At 39.3% G+C, this 12,133-nt stretch overlaps 1 protein-coding gene across 1 annotated transcript in view; it reads left to right on the top strand.

Annotated features, from left to right (window-relative positions):
* LOC121271405 (retinol dehydrogenase 8-like) overlaps positions 1-12,133 on the top strand; it is a 41,192-nt gene that overhangs the window by 17,183 nt on the left and 11,876 nt on the right. Inside the window, exon 3 of the mRNA XM_041177394.1 lies at positions 6,825-7,004. Coding sequence (XP_041033328.1) covers positions 6,825-7,004 — 180 coding nt within the window. The remainder of the gene's footprint in view (positions 1-6,824; positions 7,005-12,133) is intronic.

Genomic DNA, 12,133 nt, shown 5'->3' on the forward strand with positions numbered 1-12,133 from the left:
AGTTCCAATTTTTCTGAAAACAAGAGTTATTTTATGCTGCTCAATTCACTTTCTTCCATTCATCTTGCAAGATCCTCCTTTTCATTTTGCATAATCTTTGCGGTTCTTTCGTGTTCTTTAAGGTATTTGTAACTTATGTGTTCATGAACAGTGTGCTGAAGCTGTCTGTATGTCGTCTCCAGCTTTTTTTTCACCTGCGGACCTTTCTGTTGACATTTCTGTGTTTGTTGCTTGCATTTTTCCTCATATGGCTGTTATTGAGAATTGAAGTTTTCCTTTCTGGAAACCACTTAGTATTTGGTTTCTCTTTGATGCATAAAATTTCTCAGCTTATGCTGTATGTGAAATATTCCAAATCATTCTGTTCAGGTTCTGCTTCTGATTCCCATTTTCTTCCATGTCTACATGCTTTTTAATGTCCAAGTCTCTATCCAGATTTGCATCTGGAACTGACCCATCTGGTTCAGATTCAGCAGCATTTTCATTTGTAAGTTCTTATTTATAAATTGGCCATTCTTTTTGCTCCTCCAGGAGACTGAATTTTAATTCTGCTTCCTATTGTGCAAGCAGCTCATTTTTCTGCCAGGTAAAGACCTCCATAGCTGCTTTAAGGACTTTAGTGAGTTCATTTCAACGCTCAGCTAAGAAGGCTTGATAATCCTTTTCATTTAGTTAATTCATTTTATTGATCTCTTATTGTTTTCACTGAGCTCAAACCTTTGCCAACGTTAGCAATTGCTGCTGCTTCTTCTTTCTGAAGTTCTAATTTGCCAAGAAGAAATATTTTCCCTGGAACTCTGTAGTTATAACAATGGACCCAGCTTTCTCAATTTCTTCTAAAGCATGTTTTTGTTTCATTGTTTGTCATCTGTTTTGAGTACCATTGCTATCTGCTTTGCCACATCTTGTTCATGCTTTCTCTCCCATTTCTTCCCCTTAATTTGTAAAGTGGTTCTGTATTCAGGCAAGTTACAACCACTAGCTTTTGTTAAAGCTGTTTCAACCAGCTGTTGCATTATCTTCATGCTTTTTCTGCTGTTCTAGTTCAAGTTATTTTAAGGCCTCTCGAACTACTATTAATTTTCCTCCTCAGCTTAATGCTCCAACATTATTTTTAAACTAGCAAGCCAAGTTTCTAATTTCACAGGCATGTCTTTAGTAAGAACTTCAATCTTAGCAGCAGATTCGTGAAGGGTATTCTGTTCCTTCAAGTTATCCAGCTTTTCCTGTAAAGCCTTAGTTTCAGCAGCCTTAGTGGACTTTCTTGAAATCACTGAAGACATCAAAACCTTATCCCCAGTCGTCATTTCCTTGCAAAAAAATCCACAACTTCAACAGGCAAACTAGGAACAACATCAACAGTATAAGGACCAGTAACTAAGTAACATTTTATACAAGGGAACAAGTTTAGTATTCAGCAACTCAGCAGGTCGAGTTCGGTCGAAGGGTCATGAGGACTCGAAACATCAACTCTTTTCTTCTCCGCCGATGCTGCCAGACCTGCTGAGTTTTTCCAGGTAATTCTGTTTTAGTTTTGGATTTCCAGCATCCGCAGTTTTTTTGTTTTTATCTTAGTATTCAGCAAACTGGCAGGAAATCCACGTCACTCACTAATATCAGTGCCTGTGCTGTCCCTGTTTCTCTAAGGATGAGAATTGGCTTGCCTGTCTCACCAGACAAACATGAGGTCAATTTACCCTCAAACAGAAAACTTATACAGTTTTCTGCACCCTGATTCACTCTATCAGTAAACATGGGAACAACTACTTGCCTATTGTGAGCTTTAGCTACTAGGACAGTATTTTCATGAGGAACACCTTGTGAACAGTCAAATGCTCCAGGCTTGTTTTCCCACTTGCATCACGTGTCCTTTTTTATGACAAAAATAGCATTTTGGCCCCCTCGAACCAAATTTGCCCTCCAGATTTTCTCTTTTACTATCCGGAGGAGTGCCTGTGTTTTCACTTTTGCCATCTCCTTCAATAGAACAAGGTTTCTTTCCATTATCAAACTCCCTACCTCTGGAAGTATCCAAGTTTGAGCTTGTTATTAATATACTTGTGAGACAATTCATGATCATCTGTCATTATTGTAGCTTATTTTATTTTACAAACCTTATGCTCTTCCAGGTGGGACCCTACTCCCAATGTACCATTGGGACAGTATTTTTAATTTTTTTCCATCAGAATTACTTCCCTAAGGCTCTCAAAGTCTGTGCAATCTTCATCAATCTATACCGCCTTTCTAACACCATTTCTTTCCCTCTAGAAAATTGCAGAGATCTGGCCCCGTTTCCTTTTCAAATTTCTGAATTTCTGTCCGTAGGCCAATGGTATCAACTCACCAACACTGAGAACAGCAGTCTTTATTTCATCATAGCCACCTGTGTGCACTTCTGAAAGAGAGGAGTACACCTCCAAAGCTTTACCTATGAAAATGCATACTTGAAGATTGTTTAAGCTGCTTCAAATTTATGGCAATTTTCTCAAATGACACAAACTTCCTTTCTACTCCCTCCACGATAAATGTACCAAGTGAATATCCTTTGCTGAATCAAAACTACAAGGAACAAAAACAGAAATACCTGGAAAAACTCAGCAGGTCTGGCAGCATCGGCGGAGAAGAGCAAAGTTGATGTTTCGAGTCCTCATGACCCTTCAACAGAACTAAGTAGAAATAGGACAGGGGTGAAATATAAGCTGGTTTAGGGAGGTGGGGGGGTGTTGTTGGGACAAGCAAGCAGTAATAGGAGGAGATAACCAAAAGATGTCATAGACAAAAGAACAAAGAGGTGTTGAAGGTGGTGATATTATCTAAAAGAATGTGCTAATTAAGATTGGAGAGCAGAACAAGCAAGGTAGCTCTAGTGGGACTGGGATGAAATAAACCATGGGTGGAATACATTTTAAAATAATGGAAATAGGTGGAAAAAGAAAAATCTATATAAATTATTGAAAAAAACAAAAGGGAGGGGGAAGAAACGGAAAGGGGTGGGGATGGAGGAGGGAGTTCAAGATCTAAAGTTGTTGAACTCAATATTCAGTCTGGAAAGCTGTAAAGTTTATACAAAATATTGAATTCAACAACTTTAGATCTTGAACTCCCTCCTCCATCCCCATCCCCTTTCCGTTTCTTCCCCCTCCCTTTTGTTTTTTCCAATAATTTATATAGATTTTTCTTTTCCCACCTATTTCCATTATTTTTAAATGTATTCCACCCATCGCTTATTTCACCCCACCCCCGCTAGAGCTACCTTGCTTGTCCTGCTCTCCACTCTTAATTAGCACATTCTTTTAGATAATTTCACCACCTTCAACACCTCTTTGTTCTTTTGTCTGTGGCATCTTTTGTTTATCTCCTCCTATCACTGCTTGCTTGCCCCAACAACACCGCCCCCCCTTCTTTCCCCCCCACCCCACCCCCCTTAAACCAGCTTATATTTCACCCCTGTCCTATTTCTACTTAGTTCTGTTGAAGGGTCATGAGGACTCAAAACGTCAACTTTGCTCTTCTCTGCCGATGCTGCCAGACCTGCTGAGTTTTTCCAGGTATTTCTGTTTTTGTTTTGGATTTCCAGCATCCGCAGTTTTTTGTTTTTATTTTTATTTCAAAACTACAAGGAGTTTGTTCTTGGTCATCCTCACTTTTTCCCTCCAATGCACTTTCTTTGTGCTTTTCTCTTCCCAATTTTCTGTATTTGCCTTTTTTTCCTTTAACTTCTCCATTTGTAATTTTTCTCTTTCTCTTTCAAGTTTTTCATTCCACTTTCAAGTTCTAACTTTGTTTTCTAAGTGAAGTTTGGCCAGTTCTACTTGAAGCAGAAACATCCTATTCTTTCTTGATCTTCAGGTGCTCAGTCAGTTCTTCAACGATCTCTGCCTTCTTGGCTCCTGATTTTAAGATGACCCTCTTTTCCTCTGCTACAGCCTTCAAATTATCTTTTCCCAACAGTTCCGAGGCACTGAGACAAATCCTCTCTCTCCACATCGTCCTGAGCATCAAAGCTACTCACGTTGATTCCCCAATGAAAACAGCTAAGTAAACGCGAAATCTTGTTTGTTTAAACTGGAAAGTTCCAATGAACCCATTTCACAACCAACTTTAAATCTATCCCGGATGAGCTCCAATTTTGTTATATTCCTCGTGGAGACCAACAAACCAAATTTACCAAAGAACCCCAAAGGGAAAACCATTGGGCAAGATTTCACTTTTTATGATTTTTGCTATAACAATCAAACCAAAATTAACATAAATTAAATGTGAATTAACAGGCAAATTGCATTCAATATAACCTATAAAGTTCTCTGTGTTGAAGGAATAATATTTTTCTGGTTTATTGTGAAATAGGTTTATGGGGGTAAGGACAATTGGAATCTGTGTGTGAATTTGGAGTCAAGTAGGCTGCAAGTGTGAAATCATTGAAAGAAGCAAAGAGCTTGACATGCTAATAAGTAAACATGGGAAAGAATTTTCCGTTCGGCAAGTAGGGGCGGGGCCTGCTCGCCAACGTGTAAAACGACACGCGGTGATGTTGGGCGGGCATCCAGACGTCACTGCACATCATTTAGATTTTCAGTTCAGCAGGCACACAGCCAAATCGGCTCCGCGCCCGCTGAACTGTCAAAGGCCTGTTAAAAACTAATTGAATTAATAAAATGAGCTGCCTATCCAACCTTAAGGTTGGCAAGCAGGCGAAGAGCCCAGGCAGCCTTCGCATTTTTCATGGAACCTTATCCATGGGCAGGATGAAGTTTCATGAAGTGTTTAAAAATTCAATTAAAATTTTTTTTAAAATTCATTGACATGTCCCAGCTCATGTGACACTGTCACATGAAGGGACATGTTTTAACAGTTTTTAAATTCTTTACTTAAATGTTTAAACCATAAACTAATCTCTCTGAGGCACCTCAGGGAATCCCCCCTGCCCGTACAGGGAGCACTCAGCGCTTCCGGGCACGCATCACGCATATAAAATGGCGGCGCAGACCCGATCGGGAGTGCCGATTGGGTTCGCCCCTGCACAACCCCCTCAATAGGGGCAAAATTCTGCCCATGGATGCTGGCTTAGCATGTAAGGTGTGAAACGAATTTGCATTTTAAGATAAATGAAGAGATTTGGATTTCAAGGGGATCTTAGTCTGTTTACAACTAGCCGGATAAGAGAGGCTAAGAAACGTGTTTATTTTTCCCGAACGTTACTGACAATATTGGCAAAATGAAAGTTTTTATATTATGAGGAAGATACAGTTTCAAAGACAAAAGGAACAATAAAATTTACATATTAAAATGAGAGAAATATATATATAGAAGAATGAAAGGCTATGTGTCAGAAGGCCATGTAAGATCTAATAGGAGTGTGTGAAATAGCCTTATTGAAGCCTCCAGCACTTGTGCATAAGTCTGCCTTATGACAAAACTGAAGTTGGGGAAAAACCATTTGGAATTCCACTGTCAAGTGGGTATTGTGTTAACTTGCTGGTTCTGTTTTAAATCTAAAATCTATTCTGGACTGTTGTGTTAAAGGGAGTGTAACAGTGAGTTAGGTTAATTAGGAATTTTAGGAGCTATTATAGTAATAATTAATTGTAATCTTAAGTATGTGCTTGAAATCTTTTATATTTTGCTAATATTTTAATTTAATTTTTTAAATCTCTAAAGGTCTCGGTGGACTTAATACTTCTGAATTCAGTGCACACATCTCATAATAAATACAAATTGCAAGACCATTGTGATAGAACGACCAAGCTTCCCTTGTGGATTTGGTCTGTCTGGCATCTGCCACGTCATAACATGCACATTAAATAGCAAATACAACAAAGGCAGATCACATGGATTTTCTAGGCAATCCACTTAGTATATAATGGCACTAATTTTAGCCACAAAGTCCTTCAATGTTCTGAATCTCCTCAGCTAGAATTCTAGCTCCTGTTCTTCAAGGGTTTAGCCACCGAATTCTCATCCAAGAGCAGTTCCCAACCAATCCATGTTCCACGGGAATGGTCTTCAGCAAAAAGGCACACTTACGCAGAAGATCGTCAGATTTGTTCCCCCACATTCATCTTTATCCGAGCCCCCAGTAACACCTCTGTGCACTGTATGGCCAGTTCTGGTCAATCAGCTCCTTTAAAATAATGGAGCAATGACAGTCAGTTTATTTTTCTTTATCTCTGCTCCCAGATCCAACCTTTGTGTTCATCTTTTTCTAAATGCACCACAACGTCTTCTCACTCCAGCAGCACCTGTTCACATAGACAAATTTGCCTGCCAACTGGGGTCACGTGAGTCTATTTAGAGTCCTACCCTCCCCAGGTCATGGGATCGTCTCTCCTTAAAGCCAAAATTCACCTTTGTAGAACAGGTCAGTCTTTCCCACAGGAAATCATTTTCAACTGCTGCCTGACAAGTGCTTTCAAGCCCCAGGGCAGGGACCAGTACAGGCAGCTACTACTACTGCCTCTGGATGAGCTCCAGTTGATGCCTCCCCCTGCGCATGTGCCTCTGTTGCCTCCAGCCAACCAGCTCGCACGAATGTCATAGCCTCGCTTGCGCCAACATCATAAGGTGTCCCCTTATTTGCCATCTTGTATTACAATCACAGAACTAGTCTCAATATGATCAAGGACTCACTCCACAACTTCAGCACAACAATCTAGGCTGACAGTCCCTATGCTGTACTGAGGGATTGCCTCACTGTTGGAAATGCCACCTCTGGGATGAGACTTTAAACCGAAAGCTTGTTTGCTCTCTCAAGCAGAAGATCATTTGTAATTTATGATAACACTGATCATTACAAAGAGTATTTTTTGTCTTATACATTTGTCCAGTGAACAACGCAGGTGTTGGAAAGATTGGCCCAATAGAAAGTCTCAGCATCCAGGAAATGAAGAGTGTATTTGACACAAACTTTTTTGGAGCTGTTCGGATGGTCAAGGCTGTGCTACCAGATATGAAGAGAAGAAAGAATGGGCACATTGTTATGATGAGCAGTGTGATGGGACTTCAAGGTACCATAACCTCTTCAGTTCAGTCCATAAATAATCTCTCTTAGTAAGCATGTATAATGTTCTGAAGCAGGTAGGGGACATCTGCACAGCTTTTAGTTTCAGAATCAAAAGAGTTGTGCTTTGTTGCTTCATGTGCTCAAGACTGGATGTTAAAACAATGTTTTTTTGTTAGAAGTCTGGATCCTGCAGCAACAGATATGGTGCCACCTGTTAAGTCTTTCTTGCTGCTGAAGAATAGCAGCCAGAAGACCAATAGCCAGAAAACCAACCAACCTCAAGGGTCAACCTTTTTCAGTCTCTATGGCATTTCAGACCCACAATTCTATGCAATTCAGTTGCAATGGCAACAGCTTCTTTGGGAACCCATGGATGTAAACACCTAAACAACATTCCCAGAGAAAATTGAGACAAGGCACCATTAAGCCCATTCCCCATTTCCATGCCTTTACTCTGCTGTAGGCAGAGTTATTCCACCACACTTACGGGAACACCAGGGTCTTTTAAGACAATGTAATGGAGATAGAGGCATTCTTGCCTTTCCATGTATAAACTGAGCACTACCAAGGCAATAGAAGAGGGGTCTTGGATTTTAAAGCACTTAATAGTATTTTATTTTGTTAATTCTTTTGCATGTTTGAAATTCTTCCAACTTCTAAAAATTGCCATGTTCAATGTGTTAATATGTTCCCTGTATAATAAGTTAAAAGTTTCTGAATTTTATTTCCAAAGTCAGAATAGGCTGCAAAAAATCAAGTATGCCAACTGAAAGTGAACAATCCCTCTTGCAGTTTGCACAGTGACCCTGGTACTTTACGGTCAGCTTAGAACTAAAACCTTAAGATAAAATCTTTAGCAGAACTAATTCCAGCACAGCTCTGAACTTTATCAGCAGGAAGTTTAGGAAAAGATGACTATTGCCCATCTTAATCCCAGGAATTATCCATGTTGAAGCAAATGATACTATTTACTGGCATGGTTAAAACAAAATCTCAGACATCTACCTAAACAAACTAACAGCCAAGGAAGGTATGAGGTTGAACTATCTATTTTCATATTAATAAAACTGAAGTAAATCATGGCTGAACAGAGGATATATGAAAACCACTGATGAGTAGTCAACAAATTCTAATTAAAGAAAGTGGAACCTTCTGGACTAGGAATGAAATACTGCAAAGTATACATATTTAGAAAAGATAGAGAGGGGAAATGGGGAGATAGAGCACCTTTACTTATTAAGAGTAACAGAACTCAGGCAATAGAAAAAAGGAATGCCAGCTATCAGCAAGACAAAAACAGAAACAACTGAGATAAAAGATAATAAAGAACCAATTACACAAATAGGTCTACAGACCACCTAATTGTGAAAGGGACGTGAAGGAAGAGATATACAGACAAATTAAGGAAATTAAGTAAAAAATAAAATAATAATAATGGCAGATTTTAACTGCCCTGATATTAATTGGCAGAAGATATAGGTAAAGGGATAAGGGAATGGTATTCCTACAATATACAGAGAAGCGTGAGGCGATTCATTTTGGCAGGAAGAATATGGAGATACAGTATAAAACAAAGGGAGAAACTCTAAAGGAGGTGCAGGAACAGAGGGACCTCAGTGTATATGTACATAAGTCATTGAAGATGGCAGGGCATGTTCAGAGAGCAGTTAATAAAGCATATAGTATCTTGGGCTTTATTAATAGGGGCATTGAGTACAAGAGTAAGGAGTCCTGTTGAACTTCTATAGGACACTAGATAGACCTCTGTTCTGATGAAGAGTCATATGGACTCAAAACGTCAACTGTGTTCCTCTCCGCAGATGCTGTCAGACCTGCTGAGTTTTTCCAGCTATTTTTGTTTTTGTTTCAGATTTCCAGCATCCACAGTATTTTGCTTTTAACTAGATAGACCTCATCTGGAGTACTGCGTCCAGTTCTGGGTGCCATACTTGAGGAAGGATGTGAAGGCATTGGAGAGAGGACAGAGGAGATTCACAAGAATGATTCCAGGGATAAAGAACTGTAGCTATGAGGATAGATTGGAGAGGTTGGGACTGTTTTCCTTGGAGAAGAAAAGGCTGAGAGGAGACTTGATAGAGGTATTCAAGATCCTGAGGGGTATGGACAGGATAAATTGTGAGAAATTGTTCCCACTAAAGAGAGCATCAAGAACTAGAGGGCACATATTCAAAATAATTGGCAAAAGGAGTAAAAGTGATGTGAGGAAAATTTTTTTTCACCTGGGGTGGTTGGAGTCTGGAACAAGCTTCCTGAGAGGGCAGTGGGGGCAGGTTCGATCAAGGTATTCAAAAGGGAATTAGATTACTATCTGAAAAGAAAGAATGTGCAAGGTTACAGGAATAAGGCCAGGGAGTGGGACGAAGTAGAATACTCTTTTAGAGAGCTAGTGTACATTCAATGGACCAAATCATCTCCTCCTGCACTGTAAAGATTCAGTGATTCTGTGAATATATATAGGGCTCCTTTCTAACCCAATATGTTAAAAAAGAATAGAAGATTTACTATTGGATCTAGTAATGGGGAACAAACTAGAGCAGGTAAGAGATGTAAATGTAGAGGAACATCTAGGTAATGGTGACTATAACATAACATGCCTTCAACAACACCTTCCAAATCTCTACCATCTAGAAAGACAAGGGCAATATGCATGGGAATGCCACCACTTGCAAGTACCCCTACAAGCCAAACACTACCCTGTCTTGGAGCTATATTGCCGTTCTTTCACTGTCATTGGGTCAAAATCCTAGAACCCCCTTCAAACCACACTTTGGGTGCATCTACCGCACATGGACTGCAATGGTTCAAGAAGGTGGCACACAACCAACTTCTCAAGGGCAAAGGGCAACAAATGCCAGTCTAACCAGCAACACCCACACCTTATGAAAGAATTTTTAAAATTATGAAAATTATGATATTGAAGGACATGAGTACGCTGAAAACTGCATTAAAAGATTAGAGGAAAGCTGATTTTAATAGGCTGGAAAAGTAAAATGGGCAACAATATTGTCAAACAACAATGTTTCCACATTGAAAACGGTATTTAGTGGAGGGCAGGAAAAATATATTTCACTAAAAGGAAAGAACAAGCTAAAAATTAGTGAGACTCCATAGATATATAAAGACATAATGGAACAATTGGGGTTAGGAAAGAGGCATACATTAAGTACATAGCAGAAAAGTGCACAAAGGGATATGGAGAGAAGTAAAAAAAACGATTAGGATGGCATAAGAAATTATGAAATTACATTATCAATAAATATAAAACAAAAAAATAAAATATTTTACAGGCACATTAATAAAAAAGGAAGGCTGTGATTGGGAATTGTCCCATAAGGTACAGTCAGGATAATAGAGAGGATCATTAAGGGTTAAACAGCTAATGAGAGAGAGATGGCAGAAATATTAAATAACTATTTTGCTTCAGTATTTTTCAGAGAGGTGAAATAGGTAAAAATGACATTGAACGATGATGATGAGCAATAAGAAAAGTGTGTTTAAAATAAAAAAGGATATATTGAATGAACAAAACAAACTCTAAAGAGGATAAAGCCCTAGGTCTGGATAGATTGAATCCATATATCTCAAAAGAATTCAGGAAGAGAGAGCAAAGGCATTAATAAACATATTTAATGATTTATTGGGAAAAAAGGTGCAGTGCCAGAGTACTAGTGGAAAGCTAATGTAATTCCTATATTTAAGAAGGGGAATGGAACATGTTCAGTGAATTATAGAGAAGTCAGCTTAACATTGATGATAGAAATAATAATGGAGTCCCTACTCAAAGAGAGAATAGAAGAACGTCCAGAAATGAAAAATATAGTAATGAATTATCAGCATGGATTTCAAAAGAGAAGGTTTTGCCTGACCAACCTTAATGAATTTTGAGAAGGTGTCAGAGAGATTAGACAATGATAATGCAGTAGAGGTAACATCTGGATTTTCAAAATGCTTTCGATAAGATGCCTCAGAATAGACTAATGGATAAGGTCAGAGAATATGGAGTCAGGTGATAAGTAGTAGAATGGATTGCTAGCTGGCTTCAAGACAGAAAATAGAGAGTGGGAGTAAAGGGTAGTTATTCAGAGTGGCAGAAAGTAAGAAGTGGTGTTCCACAAGGATCAGTTCTGAGACCACTGCTGTTCACAATTTACATTAATGATTTGGACTTTGAATTCAAAAATAAAGTTTCTAAATTTGCAGATGACACCAAATTGGGTGCAGGGGATATTTAATATTGAGAAGGACGGCAACAAATTACAAGAGGACATTAATAAATTTCAAAAATGGGCAAACACTTGGCAAATGAAGTTCAACACAGATAAATGTGAGGTAGTACGTTTTGGAAGGAATAGGGAAGTCAGTTATTATTTGGAAAGTGCAAGTCTAGGTGGGGTAGAAGAACAAAGGGATCTCATAATACAAATACACCAATCACTAAAAGTTGTGCCATATGTTGGCAAAATCAGAAAAAAAGGAAACCAATCACTGGTCTTTATTTCTAGGGGTATAGAATTGAAAAGAAAGGGAAGTTATGCTAAACTTGAATCGAACCTTGGGTAAACCACACTTTGATACTGTGTGCAGTTCAAGTCACCATATTTCAAAAAGGTTACAGACATGATGGAGAGGGTGCAGAGAGGTTTTACAAGATGACTCTAAAAATGCAAGGGTATACATATCAGGAAAGGATTGACAGGCTGGGTGAAACCCCTCTTTGAGTCCCTGACACCCTGGTGGAAAGCAATCAAGGAAAACATTAAGGGATTTTTCATCCTCAAAGGCAGTCAGAAAGCTAGAAAGGAATAGAGGGAAATGTCCCGACTCCAGAAAAACATGCAGAATCTTCTCCGGCTGCAGTCGATGGGGGTCGACGTCAGGGAGGAACTCCAAAGGGTGAAGAGCCAGCAAGCCTCGCTTTTTGCCTCGGAGGCCTCCAAGATCATCTTCCGGTCCAGAGTGCGCTCCGTGGAGCAGGATGAGACGTGCTCACGTTTCTTCTTCCAAAAGGTACACAGAAAGACATCTGTGATCAGCAGCCAGAAGGAAGGCGGCGGCTCAGTAAAATCATCGCAGTCTGACATTTTGAGGATCAGCAAATCCTTTTATGTTGGA

The sequence above is a fragment of the Carcharodon carcharias genome, chromosome 30, assembly GCF_017639515.1.
Source record: "Carcharodon carcharias isolate sCarCar2 chromosome 30, sCarCar2.pri, whole genome shotgun sequence".
NCBI lineage: Eukaryota > Metazoa > Chordata > Chondrichthyes > Lamniformes > Lamnidae > Carcharodon > Carcharodon carcharias.